Source organism: Schistocerca cancellata, chromosome 7, assembly GCF_023864275.1.
Source record: "Schistocerca cancellata isolate TAMUIC-IGC-003103 chromosome 7, iqSchCanc2.1, whole genome shotgun sequence".
Taxonomy (NCBI): domain Eukaryota; kingdom Metazoa; phylum Arthropoda; class Insecta; order Orthoptera; family Acrididae; genus Schistocerca; species Schistocerca cancellata.
Window position 1 is genome coordinate 161,375,035 of NC_064632.1, and position 25,526 is coordinate 161,400,560.

The 25,526-nt window shown below is 48.4% G+C and overlaps 1 protein-coding gene across 1 annotated transcript in view; it reads right to left on the bottom strand.

Annotated features, from left to right (window-relative positions):
• The window catches only part of LOC126092683 (UNC93-like protein MFSD11), a 215,703-nt gene that overhangs the window by 137,856 nt on the left and 52,321 nt on the right, over window positions 1-25,526 (bottom strand). The window contains exons 2-3 of the mRNA XM_049908405.1: window positions 18,178-18,347; window positions 14,608-14,784 (exon numbers count right to left, since the gene is read on the bottom strand). Coding sequence (XP_049764362.1) covers window positions 14,608-14,784; window positions 18,178-18,347 — 347 coding nt within the window. The remainder of the gene's footprint in view (window positions 1-14,607; window positions 14,785-18,177; window positions 18,348-25,526) is intronic.

Sequence of the window (25,526 nt, forward strand, 5' to 3'; positions counted from 1 at the left end):
GTGAAGGCAATATATTAAATCTGTCTGAGAAAGTTAGTGTAGTGTTGGGTTGGGTTGTTTGGGGGAAGAGACCAAACTGCGAGGACATCGGTCTCATCGGATTAGGGAAGGATGGTGAAGGAAGTCGACCGCGCCCTTTCAAAGGAACCATCCCGGCATTTACCTGGAGCGATTTAGGGAAATCACGGAAAACCTAAATCAGGATGGCCGGACGCGGGATTGAATCGTTGTCCTCCCGAATGGGAGTCCAGTGTCCTAACCACTGCGCCACCTCGCTCGGTGGAATGTAGTGTTCTGAGAGTCCTTTGGCCTACTCACTTTCAGCTGTTATCCTTTAAGTCTTTACGGAGATTATACACAGAACTTGTTGTATCAGCTGGATATGGTGCACTAAGTGTTAGCGGTTCACATGTACAACCTAGTTGTCGCATCTCAGCATCTTACTCTATAGAGCTGGATAGCTACAGGGCATTAATCATGGACTGTGGAGTAGTGACCAGTTTAACTCTGTCTGGCGATCAAATCGAGGGTCTCAACCATTACCTAGACTGGTTTCAATAGAGCACAGTGCAACATCTCAGACTATTAACCCGGTTCCACCAGTAAACGTTTCCCATTAAACCTTCGGATCTACACTACACACTGCCTAATTGACTTCGTGCGGCGCTAAACGCTAATAGTGCATGAACTGGGCCATCGCGCGTCGCCAAGGAAGCTCTGAGCCTGAGGCGAAGGAATGTTCCAAAATTCCAAGAGGATAGGTTCGAGGATATCAAGGTCGGTATTAATTTCTCCAGTATACGTCTTAATAATCACCATAACTGCGAAAGAACAGTACTTCAGGCTTATACACTGTCTGATCAAAAGTACCCATGCAACTATTAATGGTCATTAGTATTGGATGTGGCCACCTTTCGTCCTTATGACGGCTTGAAGTCAGTTGGGGACACTTTCGAAGAGGTGTCTGAATGTCTGTGCAGCATTGGTAACCAATTCTCCCTCAAGAACGAAAATCACAGCAGGTAGTGATATCAGATATTGATGTGTGGATCGTAGCCTATATTCTAACTCGTCCCACAGGTGTTCCACAGGATTCAGGTTGGGACTCCGGGCAACTCAGCCCGTTTTACAGTATGTTATTGTACACAGACCACTGCCTCTTAGATGTTGCTTTATGGCAGTGCGTTATCATGCTGGTAGAAACAACTGTCGTCTCCTAATTGTTCCTCGACCTTATGGGATACACATTCTTGAAAATGTATTCGCATCTTTTCGCATTCGGCGTTTTCTGGAGGGTAATAAGGGTGCTACAATGAAAGGTTTCTTTTCATGTCTAAATAAGATTATGCCCCAACAGTAAAAAAAATATGTAAACCTAAGTAAGAAACGCTGTATTTTTGTATTAATTCTGCGTATGCTCTTTAAGTTGTCTTATAATGTAAAATCGTAGTTAATTCTTGAATGTGATAGAGCATACAGATGTTAAAACTAGAAAAAGAAAGCAGTTGTATTTTTTAATTGGCAAATAATGCATCAGACGCATTGCAAGTGGCGACAGCAATCAGATTTGATGCGATCAGCCGCGCCGGAAAGGAGCGCAGCGACGTTTTTCCACGCAAGAGGCTTCCAGAACAGGAAGAGACTGAGGAAACATGACAGTAGAGCTGCCTTCAGTTGTCTACTTGTATATAAACACGTGCGGCGTCTGGATCGCTCTCTCGAGAAGCCAGCTCTCTATTGATGTCTCCGCTCTTGTTGATCGATCTCTCGAATCATTCTGTAACAACCAGTTGTGCTTGAAAGGTTTGTAAAGTACACACGTCAAAAAAAGTTTTGCATCACTTCAGTTCTGAGAGTTCCGGAACGTGTACAGAAAATTGGCACAGAGATCAACATAAACATCATTTCCGCCCTTTTTATTGCTCATCAAAACCACGCATTGCATGTTCTACCACCATACAGCGAGACCGTCAGAGGTGGTGGTCCAGATTGCTGTACACTCCGGTAGATTGGTTGGTTTAAGGATTAAAGGGACCAAACTGCAGAGGTCATCGGTCCCTTTCTCCAAAATTCTAAAAATAGCCATAGAGAATTAAAAAAAGTTCAACAAAATAGGAGACAGACGACAGAGAACAAAAGAAACATAGACAAGGACCAGACAAAACGAAATAAAATCACACAGAGTGTGACGGTGGTTGGCCGACCATAGGAACAAAAAAAAGGAAAAGCCAACCACCGAAAACACATTAAAAACTTAGTTTAAAACCGTAGGCCAAAGTCCAGAATCAACACAAAACAAGAAAATAAAACAGAAACACTCAGATTAAAGAATAAAAGCCCCCTGCCCGAATAAAACATAAAACTAAGTCAGCCATAACAGGGTCATCAGATGAAAGGGCAGGGAGCGTATCAGGCAGCGCAAATGTCTGCCTGACCACAGCTAAAAGGGGGCAGGCCAACAAAATGTGGGCCACTGTCAAAGGCAGCCCGCAGCGACATACAGGAGGGTCCTCCCGGCGCAGTAAATAACTGTGTGTCAGCCGGGAGTGGCCAATGCGGAGCCGACAAAGGACGACTGAATCCCTGCGGTTGGGTCGCATGGATGACCGCCACACAGTCGTCGTCTCCTTAATGGCACGGAGTTTATTGGGCGTGATCCGATCGCGCCATTCAGCGTCCCAAAACGCAAAAACTTTTCGGCGGAGGACTGCCCGCAAATCAGTCTCTGGGAGGCCAACATCCAGAGACGGTTGTCTTGTGGCCTCTTTCGCCAGGCGGTCAACATGTTCATTGCCCGGGATACCGACTTGACCGGGGGTCCACACAAAGACCACAGAGCGGCCGCAACGCGCAAGAGTATGCAGGGACTCATGGATAGCCATCACCAGACGAGAACGAGGAAAACACTGGTCGAGAGCTCGTAAACCGCTCAGGGAATCGCTACAGATAACGAAGGACTCACCTGAGCAGGAGCGGATATACTCTAGGGCACGAAAGATGGCGACCAGCTCAGCAGTGTAAACGCTGCAGCCATCCGGCAACGAACGTTGTTCGAAATGGTCCCCTAGAGTTAATGCATACCCGACACGACCAGCGACCATCGAACCGTCAGTGTAAACAATGCCAGAGCCCTGATACGTGGCCAGGATAGAAGAAAAGCGGCGGCGGAAGGCCTCTGGAGGGATGGAGTCCTTCGGGCCCTGTGCCAAGTCGAGCCGAAGGCAAGGGCGAGGAACACACCATGGGGGTGTACGCAAAGGGGCCCGGAAAGGAGGTGGAGGAACAGTGAAACCCTTAATCCCGGAGAGAAGCTCTTTGACGCGCACGGCGATCGAACAACCCGACCGGGGCCGACGGTCTGGCAGATGGACGACAGACTGCGGGAACAGGACACGCTAATTTGGATGCCCGGGCAAGCTAAAAACATGGACAGCATAAGCGGCCAGTAATTTTTGGCGTCGTAACCGCAGTGGAGGGACACCTGCCTCCACCAGTATGCTGTCCACAGGGCTGGTCCGAAAAGCACCAGTGGCAAGGCGTATCCCGCTATGGAGGATTGGGTCCAGCACCCGCAACGCAGATGGGGATGCTGAGCCATAGGCTAGGCTCCCATAATCCAGGCGAGACTGGATTAACGCCTGGTAGAGCCGCAACAGGGTAGATCGGTCGGCGCCCCAGCGGGTGTGGCTCAAACATCGCAGAGCATTGAGATGCCGCCAACACGCCTGTTTGAGCTGCCAGATATGAGTCAGCCAAGTCAACCGGGCATCGAAAACCACCCCCAAAAACCTGTGTGATTCCACCACTGAAAGAAGGTCGCCGGCTAGATAAAGCCGCGGCTCCGGGTGGACAGTGCGTCGCCGGCAGAAATGCATAACGCAGGTCTTGGCTGCCGAAAACTGGAACCCATGAGCTACAGCCTTGCGGATAGCACCCTGTAGCTGACGTTCAACGGCTGCAATGCCAGTAGAGCTGTAATAAAGGCAGAAGTCGTCAGCATGCAGGGAAGCAGAGACAGAATTTCCCACGGCCGCAGCGAGCCCGTTAATGGCTATTAAAAACAGGCAGACACTTAAAACAGAACCCTGTGGCACACCGTTCTCCTGGACGAGGGTGGAAGTATATGAGGCTGCGGCTTGCACGTGGAAGGTACGATACGACAGAAAATTTCTGATAAAGATCGGCAGAGGGCCCCAAACACCCCATTCATGAAGCGTAGAAAGGATGTGATGACGCCATGTCGTATCGTACGCCTTCCGCATGTCGAAAAAGACAGCGACCAGGTGCTGACGGCGGGCAAAGGCAGTACGGATGGCTGACTCCAGGCTCACCAGATTGTCGGCGGCGGAGCGGCCCCTCCGGAACCCACCCTGAGACAGAGCCAGAAGGCCCCGAGACTCCAGTACCCAATTCAAGCGCCGGCTCACCATCCGTTCGAGAAGCTTACAAAGAACGTTGGTGAGGCTAATGGGGCGGTAGCTGTCCACCTCCAAAGGGCTCTTGCCCGGTTTCAAAATGGGGATGACAATGTTTTCCCGCCATTGCGACGGAAACTCACCCTCGACCCAGAGACGGTTGTAAAGGTCGAGGAGGCGTCGCTTGCAGTCCACTGAAAGGTGTTTCAGCATCTGACAGTGGATGCGATCGGGCCCGGGAGCAGTATCAGGGCAAGCGGCAAGGGCACTGTGAAATTCCCACTCACTGAATGGAGCATTGTAGGATTCAGAAGTGTGGGTGCGAAAAGAAAGACTCTGACATTCCATCCGCTCGTTAATGGAGCGGAAGGCCTGGGGGTAATTCGTAGAAGCGGAACTCATAGCAAAATGCTCTGCCAAGCGGCTTGCAATGACGTCGGAGTCAGTACAAACTGCTCCATTCAGTGAGAGCGCAGGGACGCTGGCAGGGGTCCGATAGCCGTAGACGCGTCGAATCTTCGCCCAGACCTGCGATGGAGTGACATGGAGGCCAATGGTGGACACATACCGCTCCCAGCACTCCTTCTTGCCTTGGCGGATAAGGAGGCGGGCCCGCGCACTCTGCCGTTTGAAGGCGATAAGGTGGTCTATGGAGGGATGTCGCTTGTGACGCTGGAGCGCCCGCCGGCGATCTTTAATCGCTTCAGCGATCTCAGGCGACCACCAAGGCACAGCTCTCCGCCGAGGGGACCCAGAAGAACGAGGAATGGCAGATTCGGCAGCAGTAACGATGCCGGTGGTGACCGATTGAACCACCGCATCAATGTCATCACGAGAGAGAGGCTCAATAGCGGCAGTGGAGGAAAACAAGTCCCAGTCAGCCTTATTCATAGCCCATCTGCTGGGGCGCCCAGAAGAGTGGTGCCGTGGCAGTGACAGAAAGATTGGAAAATGGTCACTACCACACAGGTCGTCATGCACACCCCATTGGACAGACGGTAAGAGGCTAGGGCTACAGAGCGATAGGTCAATGGCGGAGTATGTGCCATGCGCCACACTGAAGTGTGTGGAGGCACCGTCATTTAAGATCGAGAGATCGAGCTGCGCCAATAAATGCTCAATAGTGGCGCCTCGACCTGTTGCCACTGACCCACCCCACAGAGGGTTATGGGCGTTAAAGTCGCCCAGTAACAAGAAAGGTGGCGGCAATTGGGCTATCAGCGCAGCCAGAACATGCTGCGCGACATCACCCTCTGGTGGAAGGTAAAGACTGCAGACAGTAACAGCCTGTGGCGTCCACACCCGAACAGCGACAGCCTCTAAAGTGGTATGTAGAGGGACAGACTCGCTGTGGAGAGAGTTAAGGACATAGATGCAGACGCCACCAGACACCCTTTCATAAGCTACCCGGTTTTTATAATAACCCCGATAGCCATGGAGGGCGGGGGTTCGCATTGCTGGAAACCATGTTTCCTGAAGTGCAATGCAGAAGAAAGGGTGAAGGCTGATAAGTTGGCGCAGCTCAGCTATATGTTGGAAGAAACCGCTGCAGTTCCACTGGAGGATGGTATTGTCCATGTCTGAGAAAGGCGTGACGGGACTGGGTAGGCAGATTTCGCCGTTGGGTCACCTGCTGCCTCCGATTGAGCACCTGTGCCAGTGCTTGCCATGGCGTCTGAGGGATCGGCGAGATCGAGGTCCTCAGCGGACGCCAGAATGTCCACCTCGTCTTCAGACGCAGAGCTTGTAGGAAGCGGTGGGACGGGTGCCACCACAATGTTGGTATTCTTGGGGACTTTCTTCTGGTTCTGTTTCTGCTTCTCTCGTCGTGCCTTCGGTGGTTCAGGCTTGGAGGGCTGCACAGGGACAGTCTCAGGGACGGAGGACGACCGTGAGGCCCTACGACCAGGGACTGGTGGTTGTTTGAGCCACTTGCAGGTGTCTGCTGTGCCGCTGGTCGGAACTTGCGAAGGGAGATCCCCAAGGGACCCCTTCCTTGCGAGAGTAGCCGAAGAAGTCTTACTCTTCTCCAGCTGGGAAGGGGGAACTGATGTCCCCAATGGTTTGGGAGGTGTTGCTCCTGAAGTAGATGGAGCAGGAGCAACAGGTTGTGAAGTGCCCCCCACAAGCAAGGGGGCTGGTGGATGCTGACCGATCTTAGAGCCGATTCGTGATGATGGGAGAACCGTCGTTGCAGCAGCGGCGTAGGTTGACGTCATTGCCACTGGATGGAGCCTCTCATATTTCCGTCTAGCCTCAGGGTAGGTTAGTCGGTCCAGGGTCTTATATTCCATTATCTTCCTTTCTTTCTGCAATATCCTACAGTCCGGCGAGCAGCGGGAATGGTGTTCTCCGCAGTTAACACAGATAGGAGGCGGGGCACATGGAGTATCGGGATGCGAAGGACGTCCACAATCCAGACACGTGATGGTGGAAGTACAGCGAGATGACATGTGCCCGAACTTCCAGCATTTAAAACACCGCATCGGAGGAGGGATATATGGCTTCACATCACAACGGTAAACCATCACCTTGACCTTTTCGGGTAAAACATCACCTTCAAAGGCCAAGATGAAGGCACCGGTGGCTACCTGATTATTCCTCGGACCCCAATGGACGCGCCGGACGAAGTGAACACCTCGTCGTTCGAGGTTGGCGCGTAATTCATCGTCGGACTGCAGAAGAAGATCCCTGTGGAATATAATACCCTGGACCATGTTGAGACTCTTATGCGGCGTGATGCTAACTGAATCATCCCCCAGCTTGTCACAATTGAGCAACATCCGTGACTGGGCAGAGGATGCCGTTTTGATGAGCACAGAACCAGAGCGCATTTTGGACAAGCCCTCCACCTCCCCGAACTTGTCCTCTAAATTCTCCACAAAAAACTGGGGCTTGGTTGACATAAACGATTCTCCATCAACCCGCGTACACACGAGGTACCGGGGGGAATAGTCTCCACTGCCTTCTTTAGCAAGACGTTCCTCCCATGGAGTGGCTAGGGAGGGAAACGATCGTTGATCAAATTTCTTCACGTTGAGGTTAGACCTCGATCGCTTAGAGACTGCTGGTGGAGGCCCACCAGCGAGAGATGATGTACCACGCTTCATTGCGGGTCATCCGCCCTGATGCCACCTACTCTGACCAAGGGCCCTCCCCACGGGAGCCACCCAGCCGCAGCAATAGCCACCTGGCAGGATGGCCATTGCCAGGAGTCCTGATGCCCCAGGGAGATGGGCATCTACTCCTTGGCATACGTGGGGAGTTAACGGCGCAGGCATCAGTAGAGCGATCCCTGTGTTGTCAGGGGGCTACAACCAACAGGGTACATGGCGGCCCCACCACAACGGACTGGCTACCGTGCTGGATCTTAGGTGCAAAAATGTCCAAGGTCGTCGTCACAGTTAAAAGAAACACTGAAGAGTGCAGCGTGGTAATCGCACCCAGGGACGTATCCCCGATCGAAAACGAGTGGGACACCATTGCAACGACGAGAAAGCTGGCTAAAGGTCTAATTGCACGATTGATACAGTGCACCATGTAAGGCGCCCTTCCCCAATTGGCTCGCTCTTCGGAATAATTTAGAAAGATGGAGGCCAAACCCGAGAGGAGACCATCACATAAGGCCGAAACATGTGAGACTCCTTTTAGTCGCCTCTTACAACAGGCAGGAATACCGCGGGCCTATTCTTACCCCCGAACCCGCAGGGGGGACTCCGGTAGATCTAATACCCAGTAGCACGTCCTCTTGCACTGATGCATGCCTGTATTTGTTGTGACATACTATCCACAAGTTCATCAAGGCACTGTTGGTCCAGATTGTCCCACTCCTCAATGGGGAATCGACGTAGATCCCTCAGAGTGGTTGGTGGGTCACGTCGTTCATAAAGAGCCGTTTTCAATCTATCCCTGGCCTGTTTCGATAGGGTTCATGGCTGGAGAACATGCTGACCACTCTAGTCGAGCAATTTCGATATCTTGAAGGAAGTCACACAAGATGTGCACGATGGGGGCGCGAATTGTCGTCCATGAAGACGAATGCCTCATCAATATGCTGCCGATATGGTTGCACTATCAGTCGGAGGATAGCATTCATGTATCGTACAGCCGTTATGGCGCCTTCCGTGACCACCAGCGGCGTACGTCGGCCCCACATAATGCCACCCCAAAACAGCAGGGAAACTCCACCTGCACTCGCTGCACAGTGTGTCTAAGGCGTTTAGCCTGACCGGGATGCCTCCAAACACGTCTCTGACGATTGTCTGGTTGAAGAAATATGCGATGTCTCATCGGTGAAGAGAACGTGATGCCAATCCTGAGCGGTCCATTCAGTATGTTGTTGGGCCCTCATGTACCGCGCTTCATGACGTCGTGGTTGCAAAGATGGACCTCGCCATGGACGTAGGGAGTGAAGTTGCGCATCATGCAGCCTATTGCGCACACTTTGAGTCATAAAACGGCGTCCTGTGGCTGCACCAAATGCATTATTCAACATGGCGTTGCTGTCAGGGTTCCTCCGAGCCAAATTCCGTAGGTAGCGGTCATCCACAGCTGTAGTAGCCCTTGGGCGGCCTGAACGAGGCGTGTCATCAACAGTTCCTGTCTCTCTGTATCTCCTCCATGTCCGAACAACATCGCTTTGGTTCACCGCGAGACGCCTGGATACTTCCCTTGTTGACAGCCCTTTCTGGCACAAAGTAACAATGCAGACGCGATCGAACCGCTGTATTGACAGTGTAGGCATGGTTGAACTAAAGACAACACGAGCCGTGTACCTCCTTCCTGGTGGAACGACTGGAACTGATCGGCTGTCGGACCCCCTCCGTCTAATTGGCGCTGCTCAAAGGGATTGTGTCTGTGATAAAATATCCATATTCAACGTCTATCTTCAGGAGTTTTGGAAACCGGGGTGATGCAAAACTTTTTTGAAGTGTGTACTTATCTATGTAAAAGTATCGTCATTATATGAATAACTGTTATTGTTTACCAGTGTTTCATTTCAACAACGTTAACCTTGTCTGCCAACTTTTCTATGTTTCAGCTAGGAAAACCGCAAGATTGCCGACGTATCGTTTGCTGGCCGCTCCGAACATAATTGATGTTCGAATTTGTACCAGCCACTCGAGTGTTCCTGAGATCTGTTAAGCCGACTGTAAATGCAATTTCCGGGCAGCACTTCTGTGCAAAACGCGTAATATTAATGATCGGCAAATAGCCAACAAACTATGTGCGCGGTCTGTACACTCCTCGGTATCAAAGAAGGTTAGGCAAACTCTTGAATAATTAATTTTCTCTCTCTTAGTGGTAAATTTATCTGTGCCGTGCGATAGTTTAAACTTCTCTTTTTTTTTTACTTGGCTGCTTCTTTTAACTAACGGCACTCCAGTTAATTTCCTCTTATCAAAATTTGTTTATCATTTACCACTAAAGAGCGCCACACAAAATAGAGAGAAAACTTTCTGTTTCGAAAATATTAATTCAACACCCTAACCTCGAAAAACACATCCATAGCGTACCACCACCTCATCCGTGTTTCACTGTTCGCACCAAATGTGGTGGCATGTAACATTCTCTAGGCATTCGCCAAGCCCAATCCCTTCCATCGGATTGCCACAGAGTACAGCGTGATTCATCTCTCGTTTGCAGTCATCCACTGTCCAATGACGTCTCTCTTTACATCACCTCAAGCGTCGTTTATCAATGACGGAAGAAATATGTGGCTTATCAGGATCCGTTTGGCCACTGTATCCCATTCTTTTTAACTCCCTGCTCACTGTCACTGTTTTGAAATATCCGTAATGGATTTGTTCGAGTGACAGCCAACGACTAGTCCACTTCCACAGTCATTGATTTCTCCTGACTGACAGTTCTATTACTGCTCCTCTAGCTATAACTCAGTATTCTCCACCCCCTTTTAAACTGGCGAGGCGTCTCTTGACATCTACTGGTCGGTTCCGCATTGAGCCGTGCTGGCCCCGGCTTATGCATTGGTTTAAACCTTTGCTGTTACTCTGCGTTGGTTTCCCGCGATTATGCCGTGTTTCTTCCTCTTTCTACATGTGGCAGCACGTTGTGCTTGTAGTTTCCGGCTAGCCGGTGTGCGCCAGTCGGTCGGTTGGTGTGGATCAAGCAGGAAATCTCTGCGCGGCGCAGTGGGCCGGGCCCGCTGGCGGTCTCTACGCAGTGTCGGAGTGTGTGGGAGCTGTTCTGATTCCTACGAGGTTCGTGGCTCACCGACCCAGGACATCGAAGTAGAGTTGTGATTTAATTACCGAAGCCAGACTGTTCACATTGTGCCGTTGGTTTTCATGGTTGGCTGTTGGGGGTATTCCCGTGAGCAACAGCGAGTGTTCGAATTGGCGAAAGTTTGGCCACCATCTTGTGGAGTTTAACTGTATTTTGGTTATTTGAAGTCCAAGTGGACCAGCGGAATTTTCTGCCTTGTGGCCGTTAGCGTTCCGTTTACCTGCCCTGGCCGCTGACGTAAAACTCAGGCAGTGTCCTTTCCTCACCGTGTTGTCGCTGTCCAACACGTGTGTGTAGTTTTGACAGCTTATGCATACTTGGTTGTGGGCGGCTATGCCTTTTACGTTTAGGCTTTGGAGTTCCATATGTACTGGTCGGGTGAAAGCGAGTCGTCTTGTCGGTGGATCAGTTGACTGTCTCTTGGTTGGGTCGCCGGCGGATCGGATATAGTTGGGCCGACTACCTGTCTCCCCTAAGCGAACCTTAATATTTCAAGTGCAGACCGACCACCGGAAACTTCTGAGCGCCATTGGCTGTACTGCCTTTTCTTATTAGTGTTTGAATGTGTATTTTAATGGCTCATAGCCGATTGTTTGAATTTGTATACTTTTACTTGGGTTAAATAATAGGCCTTCAGCCGTTTTAAAATTGAAAGTTCCTTACTTGTCAAGCCTTGCATTGTTTGGGCCTTCAGCCTCATTTAAAATAGCTTTGGTCCTTCTGCCTTTTGAAAATTCATTGTAGTTGTGTTTTTACATCATGGGCCTTCAGCCAATTTAAAATTAAAATTCCTTACTTGTCAAGTCTTAGATTGTAGGGGCCTTGAGCCTCATTTGAAATATTATTTAAGGCTAAAACCTCGCGCTTTCTGCCTTTTGAAAATTTATTGTAGTTGTTTTAAATCTTGGACCTTCAGCCGTTTTAAAAATTAAAGAGGTTGTGCCCTTAAGCCATATGATTGTCTGACATATTCAGTCGATAGTTAAGCTCGGAAATTTGCGCTGTATGTTTGGGCAACTAAATAAAGTTATGTGTGTTCGAGTGTAACTGACAGCTGCTCATTTTTGGCCCCTTTCCACAATTCCAACTGCCTGTTCTGTCCTGCGGATTTAACCAGGCGTTTCACGCATTACATCCTCATCTATATCTACATACATACTCCCCAACCCACCATGCGGTGCGTGGCGGAGGGTACCTCGTACCACAACTAGCATCTTCTCTCCCTGTTCCACTTCCAAACAGAACGAGGGAAAAATGACTGCCTATATGCCTCTGTACGAGCCCTAATCTCTCTTATCTTATCTTTGTGGTCTTTCCGCGAAATATAAGTTGGCGGCAGTAAAACTGTACTGCAGTCAGCCTCAAATGCTGGTTCTCTAAAGTTCCTCAGTAGCGATTCACGAGAAGAACGCCTTCTTTCCTCCAGAGACTTCCACCCGAGTTCCTGAAGCATTGCCGTAACACTTGCGTGATGATCAAACCTACCAGTAACAAGTCTAGCAGCCCGCCTCTGAATTGCTTCTATGTCCTCCCTTAATCCGACCTGATAGGGATCCCAAATGCTCGAGCAGTACTCAAGATAGGTCGTATTAGTATTTTATAAGCGGTCTCCTTTACAGATGAACCACATCTTCCCAAAATTATACCAATGAACCAAAGACGACTATCCGCCTTCCCCACAACTGCCATTACTTGCTTGTCCCACTTCATATCGCTCTGCAATGTTACGCCCAAATATTTAATCGACGTGACTGTGTCAAGCGCTACACTGCTAATAGAGTATTCAAACATTATGGGATTTTTTTCCTATTCATCTGCATTAATTTACATTTATCTATATTTAGAGTTAGCTGCCATTCTTTACACCAATCACAAATCCTGTCCAAGTCATCTTGTATCCTCCTACAGTCACTCAACGAAGACATCCTCCCGTACACTGCAGCATCGTCAGCAAACAGCCGCACGTTGCTATCCACCCTTGTAAGGTGTCAGGAAACATCCAACACCTTCCATGAAAACCCTGACATGATAGCAAATCCGGCAGTATGTCACATAGCTCCGAATAAATCCTGACATTAAATTAACCAAAGTAATACGATCAATGAGTGAGCAAATGGAATACCACAGACTAACACAAGAACGCCTAAATGCATGTCATACTTTCCCACCGTGAACCAGACGCAGTTCTGAGGGAAGAAACGAGAACAGAAACTGAGAGCAGAGTGGTGTAGGCTAGGAGGCCCTACAATAAGGGACGGACACCCACGTCACCAGCCGACCGCCAGGACCAACCCCCAGCCCATGTTAAAAGATAGAGCCCTCCAGAAGAACAGTATAGATCTTACGATAACACTAAAAGGACCACACCAGCTGAAAGTTTTAGCGTGAGACTATACGCGTCTCTGTTACGTTGTAATCGTTAAAAACATTGCCCCACCACGAAAAGTATTACGCTTCTCATTGGATAGACAGAATTTTTGTACGCAGAGCTTAAGGTTAACATTGAGACCCTGATTGGTCAGTTGAAAACAGAGCCAGATACCTTTTTTTTAAACCAACTTCGGTAAATAGTAGTAAGGAGAAGTTAGAAAAGAGTTGTTTCCGAGACAGCGAGGTGCGTGGAGCTGCGCCACCCGCCACCCCCTGATGCTGCCTAAACACCGACAAGGTAATGAATGCACGCGGTGCCGCCTTAAGGCTTCACTCAGAACTGCAGAAGTATCATCTGTTACATCCCCTTTTTACGTAATACTACTGTCGATCGTCAATTAAACTTCGTGGTATTCACATTTGCTACTAGAAGTAAAAATCTGAAACGCGATGATTTTTCTGTTATATAATTATTGAGAAGCCACATCAGCCACTGTAATTTATGACAAGTTAAATAAGTAATTAAAGATAATTGAGGGCCACTGTAGACCATTTTGATAGTTTTCTCTTTTATGAAACTTAACTTAAATCTAGATTATAGATGTGATATGGCATATGTCATCCTTCGATCCATTGTAGAACTTGGAAACCCAATCAGGGAATATTCGTTCACATTTTTGTTGAACGCAGTTGGTTTTTATCATCCTGTATTAAAATATTTCCTTTTATCAATAGTGCAATTTATAAACAATGTTTTGTGAGTAGAATAAGAATTCCAATGATAAACTTAACTACTTTTTCGACGTTATTTTACCAGCTAACTAAAAATAGTAGTTAGTATTAAGATTCTTTTACAGGGAGTGCCGTGGAGCTGACGCTGAAATCATTAAGTATTTGATTGTATCATCGCTAGTCTCACTGAACTCTTCTGAAATCTACAAGTTATGTGTGGTCTGGCGTCTCCTTACCAGCAATAGGTCCCAGGTTCAAACTAGTTAATTCCCTAAAAAACACGCTCAGAGCGTCGTTGCGCGAAAGTGGTAGGGAGACACGACTTAGAACAAACAGACACCACGCAGAATGTTAGACCCTATCCAAAAGATCACTTATGTAGATAGAAAACAACAGCGGACCTACCACACTTCCCTGGGGCACTGCAGATGATACCCTCACCTCCGATGAATACTTACCATCGAGGACAACGTAATGGGTTCTATTACTTAAGAAGTCTTCGAGCCACTCACATATTCGGGAACCAATCCAATATGCTCGTACCTTAGTTAGGAGTCTGCAGTGGGGCGCCGAGTCAAACGCTTTCCGGAAGTCAAGGAATATGGCATCCGTCTGATACCCTTCATCCATGGTTCACAAGATATCATGTGATACGTAGGGGTGACCGGCCACTTTTGACCAGATAGCGTTTACAGGACGGCCGTCAGTATTTTTTCGCGTGCATCATTAAAAAAATGGACTAGTAGGAAAGGGGAGAAGATGGTACTGGTCGGTAGAGCCCTGTGCCACTGCAGAGATGTAGATTTGGCGGCAGGAATATGGAAATTGGGAGACGTGTACCCACCTGCACTGCAGCAGCGCCCAGAAGACGGCCGAGTTCCTGGAGACGGTGTCCGGGTCCGAGTTGTGGGCCAGGTAGGCGCCCTGGCCAGTCCAGAGAAGGGCGGCGCCGAAGCCCACCAGCGCAGAGGCGGCGTACAGAAGCCACGTGCTCTCCGCCAAGAACGACGCGATGAACAGCCTGTGTCAGCCACAAAACTCTGTGCACTCTCCAGGTGTCTGCTCTAGTCAGTCACATCAGATTGAACACTTAGCCTCATGGTTAAAGGAGAGTCCTACCACGCCTCTGCATGGATTAATGGAGGAGAGATTTAGGTACATCTACATCTACATGGATACTCTGAACATCACATTTAAGTGCCTGGCAGAGGGTTCATCGAACCACCTTTTCACAGTTCTCTATTATTCCAATCTCGTATAGCGCGCTGAAAGAATGAACACCTATATCTTTCCGTACGAGCTCTGATTTCCCTTATTTTATCGTGGTGATCGTTCCTCCCCATGTAGGTCGGTGTCAACAAAATATTTTCGCATTCGGAGGAGAAAGTTGGTGATTGAAATTTCTTGAGAAGATTCCGTCGCAGCGAAAAACGCCTTTCTTTTAACGATTTCCAGCCCAAATCCTGTATCATTTCTGTGACACTCTCTCCCATATTTCGCGATAATACAAAACCTGCTGCCTTTCTTTGAACTTTTTCGATGTACTCCCAAACCGCGCAGCAGTATTCTAAAAGAGGACGGACAAGAGTAGTTAGGCAGTCGCCTTGGTAGGTCTGTTACATTTTCTAAGTGTCCTACTAATAAAACTCAGGTTTTGGTTAGCCTTCCCCCAACATTTTCTATGTGTTCCTTCCAATTTAAGTTGTTCGTAATTGTAATATCTAGGTATTTAGTTGAATTTACGGCTTTTAGATTGGACTCATTTATCGTGTAACCGAAGTTTGAGTTCCTTTTTGCACTCATATTGATGACCTCACACTTTTCGTTATTCAGGGTCAACTGCCACTTTTCGCACCATTCAGATGTTTTTTTTTCTAAATCAAATGGTTCAAATGGCTCTGAGCACTATGGGACTTAACTTCTGAAGTCATCAGTCCCGTAGAACTTAGAACTACTTAAACCTAACTAACCTAGCGACATCACACACATCCATGCCCGAGGCAGGATTCGAACCTGCGACCGTAGCAGTCGCGCGGTTCCAGACTGCAGTGCCTAGAACCGCTCGGCCACCATGGCCGGCTTTCTAAATCGTTTTTCAGTTTGTTTTGATCTTCTGATGACTTTATTAGTCGATAAACGACAGCGTCATCTGCAAACAACCGAAGACGGCTGCTCAGATTGTCTCCCAAATCATTTATATAGATAAGGAACAGCAAAGGGCCTATAACACTACCTTGGGGAACGCCAGAAATCCCTTCTGTTTTACTAGATGACTTTCCGTCAGTTACTACGAACTGTGACCTCTCTGACAGGAAATCGCAAATCCAGTCAGATAACTGAGACGATATTCCATAAGCACGCAATTTCAATACGAGCCGCTTGTGTGGTTCAGTGTCAGATGCCTTCAGGAAATCCAGAAATACGGAATCTATCTGGAATCCCTTGTCAATAGCAAAGGCTGGAGTCGCCTGCGGTTCTACTATTAGAACATCGTGTGTCAGAAACAGTATTACAAATGCGCGGCCAACTTGTAGCTGTTGTGGTCTTCTAGTCAGGTTGTGCTATGAATTTCTTTTTTCCTCAGCTCGATTCAGTTCCGCCTCGTTGGTTATCATATCTACTGAGCTTCAGCATTCTTCTGTAGCGCCAGATACGAAAAGCTTCTTTTCTCTTCTCGCCTGATCTACGCTGCCAGAAAAAAATTAATACACCTGGAAATTTTGATCCGATGACGGCATATGCCACCTATAGGATAGAAGATATACTGATCATGTTTCCAACGTCGTCCGCCAACGGACAGCTTAGTAGCTTAGCTACCAGAGTGCCATCTTTGTCTACTATTTAATAGGGAATGCTAGCAGGCAGAAGGCTCAATGTGGTGCAAACGTGTGAAGCAAGCAGGCAAGCATGCCACAGTGACGCACTCGTGTTTCCTACAGCCAGCAGAGCGAGTTTGGAAGGGGTCAAATTGTGGCCTTCCATTGGAGGGATGGTCCCTTCGGAGAATTACCACCGAAGTTGGACCTGCTGCTTTAATTGGCCGGGCGGAGTGGCCGAGCGGTTCTAGGCGCTACAGGCTGGAACAGTGCGACAGTTACGGTCGCAGGTTTCAACCCTGCCTCGGGCGTGGATGTGTGTGATGTCCTTAGGTTAGTTAGGTTTAAGTAGTTCCAAGTTCTAGGGGACTGATGACCTCAGAAGTTAAGTCGCATAGTGCTCAGTGCCATTTGAACCTTTTTTTTTTTCTTTTGCTTCAATTGTGTAATGATGCTGGTCTCAATGGTCACATGAACATTCATATCGTCGTATTGTGAGGGCAGCAATGGCATATCCTACAGCTACCACAGCACATATAAGAGGGCTTGTGAGCCCAGACTTGTCAACACGAACTGTTGTGAACTGGTTATTACCAGTGGTACTACGGGCATGCACACCTCTTTTTGTACACCCTCGTCGCCAGTTTTGGAAAGGCCTCGTCGCTACTGCTGTGGAGGCCGAGCTGCCACTCCCGTTACGGTAGGCAGAGTTTGAGAGTTCGTGAAACGGCTTCTGATACAATACACTGTTCAAATCAAATGTGTGTGAATACGTAAGGGACCTACCTTTACACACTACTCAAACTAACTTATGCTAAGAACAACACATACACCCATGCCCGAGGGAGGACTCGAACCTCCGGCGGGAGTGACCGCGCAGTCCGTGACATGGCGCCTCAAACTGCGCGGTCACTCCGTGCGGCACAATACACTGCTAAGCCAATTTCTCCCTGCCACTATTACACAGGTGTGCCCTACGGTCAGGTAACAGGATGGGAGAAGGAAGGTTCTACAACACTCATCTGTCCACAGCCCCAACGAACGAAAGGACTCGCGTCGTACCCAGTCACAAAACACAAAACCAGTCTACTGTCGAGTACCGGTTAAGTATCAGTCTGAACTAAGGCGGAACATGTAACGGATGTAGTGACAGTGACAGTAGCATGTGTTCCCAGAGCCATTTGTCGGAAAATCTCAAACTATTTCGCCATTCACCTAGAAACTAACATTAGTTGCCCTCCCTCCCTCCTAACACAGATCAGGGTAGGCTATTGTTACTGGATACAGTAGTCGTAATATTCCATTTTCACTTTTTAAAACCCATACGGCATTACGCAATTAGATAATAAAGAAACGGTGAATGAGTAAAAATGAACGGACCCGAAAAAGGATCGGTCGCCAGTGGACTGGTTCTCAAAATTGAACGGCATTGCCCATCTCGTTCCTATGGCTGAAGACAATAACAGATGGACGCGCTGTAAAGTCTGAGAGAGGCCTTTCTCGTGCTCTGGGTGACAATTGGTTGCTGCTGATGTATCTTCCGCAGCAAAGAGGCACAGATACAGGTGTGAGAGAGAGAGTGAGAGTGTGAGACCAACCCGTAGGTGAGGGCGCCCACATCCATGGCGACCCTGGGCCCCGTGACGCTGATGATGGACGGCGTTAGCCAATTGGACAGCGACAGCACGGCGTAGATGATGGCCAGGCTGCTGTAGCCGTCCCCCGAGAACGAAGGGTCGTCGCCGTGGATGCTGTCCAAGATCGTCTTCTGCAAAAACGTATCGCAGTTCCATCACTCTCACTGCTCCTATTGACAAAAGCAAACATCGATACAAGTATAGCTCTGCCCAGGCGTAATAGTGAGTGACAGCAACCGCGCTGACGCCGCACTTGTGTCTAGTCTAGCGTAACGCGCTCTCTCTAAAATTCGAAAATGGCAACGCTGAGTGTTCGTAGTTGCATAGGTCGAGTGTCACTAACGATACGGTGTGAAGATTTTCGCGCAGTTCTTATTTTCCATTCCTTGTTGTTGTTGTGGTCTTCAGTCCAGAGACTGGTTTGATGCAGCTCTCCATGCTACTCTATCCTGTACAAGCTTCTTCATCTCCCAGTACCTACTGCAACCTACATACTTATGTATCTGTTTAGTGTATTCATCTCTTGGTATCCCTCTACGATTTTTACCCTCCACGCTGCCCTCCAATGCTAAATTGGTGATCCCTTGATGCCTCAGAATATGCCCTACCAACCTATCCCTTCTTCTAGTCAAGTTGTGCCACAAATTTCTCTTCTCTCCAATTCTATTCAATACCTCCTCATTAGTTATGTGATCTACCCACCTAATCTTCAGCATTCTTCTGTAGCACCACATTTCGGAAGCTTCTATTCTCTTCTTGTCTAAACTATTTATCGTCCATGTTTCACTTCCACACATGGCTACACTCCATACAAATACTTTCAGAAACGACTTCCTGACACTTAAATGACTACCCGATGTTAACAACTTTCTCTTCTTCAGAAACGCTTTCCTTGCCATTGCCAGTCTACATTTTATATCCTCCCTACTTCGACCATCATCAGTTATTTTGCTCCCCAAATAGCAAATCTCATTTACTACTTTAAGCGTCTCATTTCCTAATCTAATTCCCGCAGCATCACCCGGTTTAATTCGACTACATTCCACTATCCTCGTTTTGCTTTTGTTGCTGTTCATCTCCTTATTGAGTTATTATTTTCTGCAGTTTGACTCGAGGTAAAATAGTGTATCTTATAGTATTAATTGTACAATTTACGATGATTGGGACTTAAATAGTGGCAACTATTTATTCACAACCGATACAAAAATGTTACATGTTTGCACCTGTTACTGTCCTTCAAAGTAGTCACCAGCGTTGTGTAGAATCCGTTGGCAGCGATGTGGAAGGCGTAGTATACCGTTAGCAGAGCCTGTTCTGTCGATGGTGCGAATGGAGCGGTCTACTGCCTGTCGAATCTCTGGAATTCTGAAGCAAATGCCACGAAGTAGTTCCTTCATCTTCAGAATCAAATCAAAGTCAGAAGGATTTAAGGCCTGGGAGTATGGTGGATGGTACAGTGCTTCCCAGTCCTATCGACCGAACAGAGCAGCCACAGCTTGCGCTGTAAACGCCCGCGCATTGCCGTGCAAAATTATGGGCGGGTTGCGCAGAAAGTGTCGCCGCCTCTTTCGCAAAGCTAGTCGCAGGTGATGCTCCAAAAACGAACTTCTGCCATGGAGCAACGTAATGCGTTAGGATAACACCATCACAGTCGTACACGAGAATCACTACAACTTTCACCATACTGGGGCTCTGATGCACTTTCGACTTTCACGGCGACCCATAATGGCGCCATTCGTTGGATTGGCATTTCAGTTTTGACTCGTGATGTGGCCTATGTCTCATCCAGTGTTACGATACGGCGTAAGAAAGCCTCTCATTCGCGCTCGTAGCGCTTCAAGTGCGTCTGAGCAGCGTCGTAACGCATCCATTTCTGCATTTCCGTCAAGTCATGCGGAACCCATCGTCATGCAGTTTTTCGCATGCCAAGGCGTTCCTTCAGGATGCGAAGCACAGTCGTATGCGCTAATCCGGTTTCGTGGGCGAGCTCACGAATCGTATGGCGTTGATCACTGTCCACTAACGCGGCAACAGCATGCGCTTCTTCTTCAGAGACGCTAGGACGACTTGCCCGATGCTTGTCAGCCACAGTTTGCCGACCTTCGTTGAAGGCTTTTACCCAACGTGCCACTGTTCTGTACGGTAATGCCGATTCCCAGCACGCCTCTTGAAGACCTTGATGATACTGTCGTTCTGTACGACCTCTGGCACACTCAATCTTGATCCAACTCTGTTGTTCCTGTTTCGAAAAACATAGTGACACCGTTACGTTAGACCGCTCGCTCGCAAGTGACTGTGTTTCCCTCGATTGTGTGCACGCCGGTGACGTGGAACGGGCGAATCCGTTTGCTCGGAGGTAAGGTAGGTATGTCAACAACGTGTGCTATCAGCGACAATAGTAGATCCCATTGCTTGAAGTCTCCACAGCAGTGTTGCCACTATTTAAGTTCCAACCTACGTATTTATTGATGCGTAGTGTTTGTGTAACTTGAAAGCGGAAAAGCAGGAAAAAAGAGAGTTTGGCCCTGTGCCATGTGAGTCGGGTTCCAAACAATCCTGCAAGACGTACTTTGACAGCAGGAAGAATGCGACAGGAAAAGGCAACTGACTTTCAGCGGCAAAGCAAATCCATAATCCACAGAGTCTACGAATATTTAAAGCATCTTGTAGACAGTGGTGGTGAAGTGTCAGCATCTACATTCAGGCACGTTATGAAAGATTTGCGGAAGATAGCGATGGTATCAAGAAATAGCGGTCGTATCAAGAAATGCAATGAATGGTATGTTACCGGAAAAAACAACCATTGTAAGAAAAAAACATTGCTACCGTACAGGCTATTTGTGCTGCAGCTTGTGATATTAGTTTAAGAACTATCCAGCACGTGAGTCGTGGAGGAAAATCTCAAACGTTCAATTCTCCAAGGAAAAATACACTCCTGGAAATTGAAATAAGAACACCGTGAATTCATTGTCCCAGGAAGGGGAAACTTTATTGACACATTCCTGGGGTCAGATACATCACATGATCACACTGACAGAACCACAGGCACATAGACACAGGCAACAGAGCATGCACAATGTCGGCACTAGTACAGTGTATATCCACCTTTCGCAGCAATGCAGGCTGCTATTCTCCCATGGAGACGATCGTAGAGATGCTGGATGTAGTCCTGTGGAACGGCTTGCCATGCCATTTCCACCTGGCGCCTCAGTTGGACCAGCGTTCGTGCTGGACGTGCAGACCGCGTGAGACGACGCTTCATCCAGTCCCAAACATGCTCAATGGGGGACAGATCCGGAGATCTTGCTGGCCAGGGTAGTTGACTTACACCTTCTAGAGCACGTTGGGTGGCACGGGATACATGCGGACGTGCATTGTCCTGTTGGAACAGCAAGTTCCCTTGCCGGTCTAGGAATGGTAGAACGATGGGTTCGATGACGGTTTGGATGTACCGTGCACTATTCAGTGTCCCCTCGACGATCACCAGTGGTGTACGGCCAGTGTAGGAGATCGCTCCCCACACCATGATGCCGGGTGTTGGCCGTGTGTGCCTCGGTCGTATGCAGTCCTGATTGTGGCGCTCACCTGCACGGCGCCAAACACGCATACGACCATCATTGGCACCAAGGTAGAAGCGACTCTCATCGCTGAAGACGACACGTCTCCATTCGTCCCTCCATTCACGCCTGTCGCGACACCACTGGAGGCGGGCTGCACGATGTTGGGGCGTGAGCGGAAGACGGCCTAACGGTGTGCGGGACCGTAGCCCAGCTTCATGGAGACGGTTGCGAATGGTCCTCGCCGATACCCCAGGAGCAACAGTGTCCCTAATTTGCTGGGAAGTGGCGGTGCGGTCCCCTACGGCACTGCGTAGGATCCTACGGTCTTGGCGTGCATCCGTGCGTCGCTGCGGTCCGGTCCCAGGTCGACGGGCACGTGCACCTTCCGCCGACCACTGGCGACAACATCGATGTACTGTGGAGACCTCACGCCCCACGTGTTGAGCAATTCGGCGGTACGTCCACCCGGCCTCCCGCATGCCCACTATACGCCCTCGCTCAAAGTCCGTCAACTGCACATACGGTTCACGTCCACGCTGTCGCGGCATGCTACCAGTGTTAAAGACTGCGATGGAGCTCCGTATGCCACGGCAAACTGGCTGACACTGACGGCGGCGGTGCACAAATGCTGCGCAGCTAGCGCCATTCGACGGCCAACACCGCGGTTCCTGGTGTGTCCGCTGTGCCGTGCGTGTGATCATTGCTTGTACAGCCCTCTCGCAGTGTCCGGAGCAAGTATGGTGGGTCTGACACACCGGTGCCAATGTGTTCTTTTTTCCATTTCCAGGAGTGTATTAAGTAACTAAAGTCTTAACCAGACAAAACGTCCTCAGGCGGACAGTCTATAAATTTTACGACAACGGCGACTACCCAACGTCAGAAAAACTGACAAAAAAGTTAATTGAAAAAATAAATTTTATTGGGTCCGCTCGATCTATGATACGCATATTAAGCGATATAGGATTTAACTACAAGCGTCAGAATGGCTGTAGACAATTTTGACTTGAAGAGAACGACGTAGTGGCCTCCAGAATTAAATTTTTGCGGACGATGAATTCACTGCTTACTTCAGGTAACCGAGGCCTGTGCAACAATCTGATGATGAGCGATGAGGCCAATTTTTATCTCTCAGGCTTTGTTAACAAGCAAAGCTTTAGGTACTGGTCATGTGAAAGTCCTGAAATGCTTCATGATAAGCCACTTCACAGTGCGAAAGAAGTAGTGTGGGGCAGCGTTATCAATCACCATTTGGAATCATAGGACCTTTTTCTTTTCTAAGGCGTTCGCGGCAATGCTGTTACTGCGAATGCAGAACGTTATGTTCACGTGTCGAACAGTTTCCTAGGGCGACAGCTTACTGATCTTCCTGTAACTGCAAACACTTTCTTCGAACGAGACGGCGTCACATGTCATACCTCTCGACATTCCATCAACACGCTACAGAACACCTTTCCTCGTCCCTGGCTTCCTAGATCCAGTACCCTTCCAACGTGTAATTTCTTCCTTTGGGGTCATCTGAAATCTCAAACCTAGCGGCGTGACCCACCACACACCATCCAGGAACTGAAGGATCAAATTCGAGAGGAAATTAATCGGATTCCAGTGCCAGTCCTGCAAGATGTGATACTGTATCTAACTTCCGCAAAAGGCTCGAAGTAAATGTGAAGGAAAATGGCGGCCACATACGTGATGTCATTTTCAAGACATGGAAATTTTAAATTGCAGTCATTATAAATTCATATCGTATTTCTTTTATACCGCTGTCAATAAATTTGTATAGCTGATGAAGGTTTGAAAATCGCCAGTTTCACTGCCGCTCCCTTTGCGTATAGGTTACGGGTCATATGAGCAAGAGACAAAACAGCACGAACATAGGCACATAGAAATCGTTTTTACATTTCGCAGCGTTTCCATCAAGTAATTGAAACTGCACTTTTGCTCAGTAGAATAGCAGCAAAGAGCGATGTCACACGCGAACATCTGCACTGATGTCGCCTTTTGGATAACCATCAGTGTCTGCAGACTTAGGGCAGAACAGTGTAGGCCAAACCAAAACCGTGAGAAAAATGCTACGGTTATTGTAGTAGTTTACAATTTGTAAGCTGCTGTCGTAAGACTGCGTGAAAGGAGGTTATTTCCGTATGTGGAGCACTCACAGCATTTACGAGACGTAACGCACGCCAAATTGCCTCCTACTAGCAGTATTTACGTTCGGAGCGTCAGGTAGCCTCAATACGGACGTGGGACGCTCCAGCATTAACTGACGACAAACGAGGGAACATAAACTGCTTCCTGTCAGCAGGTACCTCCTGCATCACCGCTCTTAAGACGCTGCCTTTCACGTCCTGGGCACTTCACACGCAATAACATTTTACACGTAGCGGTAAAGAATTGTAAGAAACATGAGACGGCACTGACCACTGTAAGGTCCCATACACCTCCCCTATCGGCGGCAGGAAACGACTGGTCATTACGCGAGGTTCTGGGATGGAGAAGAGTTTGTACCTCTTTAATTCTGGCGAATGCACTCGACCCGCTCCTTACTTACCACCTAATTAATTATGTGCACAACGGCAACGAAAGGAATTGATGGTGGTCCCTGCTAGTTGGTAAAGTAAGGAGTGCACACTCACAATAATTTAATAAAAATCGTAATGTATTCAGTAAAAAGAAGGGAATTTTACCATAACAAACGACAGCAAATGGGATTCTGCATCTACCTACGAAATGATTTGCGGATTAAATATTACAATAAGATTTATTATAAATCAGAACATGAAGGTACTTGACTGTCAATACAAACACTAGGCTAAAGGTGGGGTATATTGAACTATTATGAGAATAAGAGTTGGCTCGGGAAGAAGAGGCTCCTACTCTCTATGATGCAATAGAGTGATGATAATGACTGGAGGTCCTAATGAATCAAATATTACTCCCCCAACTATAATGCAGTATCGCAATTTGTAGTGAGAGTTCAAATGCGAACACATTGAGGAATAGACAAAGCGGACTTGTACCAAAGCGAGCGTGTGTGCTGCTGAGGATTCAAAATGGTTCAAATGGCTCTGAGCACTATGCGACTCAACTTCTAAGGTCATCAGTCGCCTAGAACTTAGAACTAATTAATCCTAACTAACCTAAGGACATCACACACATCCATGCCCGAGGCAGGATTCGAACCTGCGACCGTAGCGGTCGCGCGGTTCCAGACTGTAGCGCCTTTAACCGCTTGGCCACCACGGCCGGCTGCTGCTGAGGACTTCAGTATAAAAATGATAGGTCCTACAATGCCGGAGCAGCAAAATACTTAACCAGTACTGAAACCTGCAGCACGTCGTCGGTAGCAGCGTTCTGATGATGCAGGCGCCGACTCCTGCTGCGCAGCAACGCAGTTTCAACCCGTGGCCTCGATTGCTATCTGAGAATTCTAAGTTCTCCTCACATGGCGAAAGCAGAGAAACTCCTGGATGCACGAGGATGCATCTCCAGGAAGAGACACAGCAAACCGCCTAAACTCGCCCTGTCGGTACAGTTGCGAAAACGCAGAGTAAGAATCTGGGTCTTAAGTCACAGAATGAAACTGGAGTATGACCGAACGATTCTGAAAAAGTGCGACTAAGACGCAGGACCGTCTGATTCCGATGAAGATCAGATCCCGAATACTATGCGCCCGCGCAACGAAAGAGCGAAGCCACCGTTAAGCAACTCCCCACCGCCCTCGAAAAGCCGCGAATCAGCATTCAATGCTGA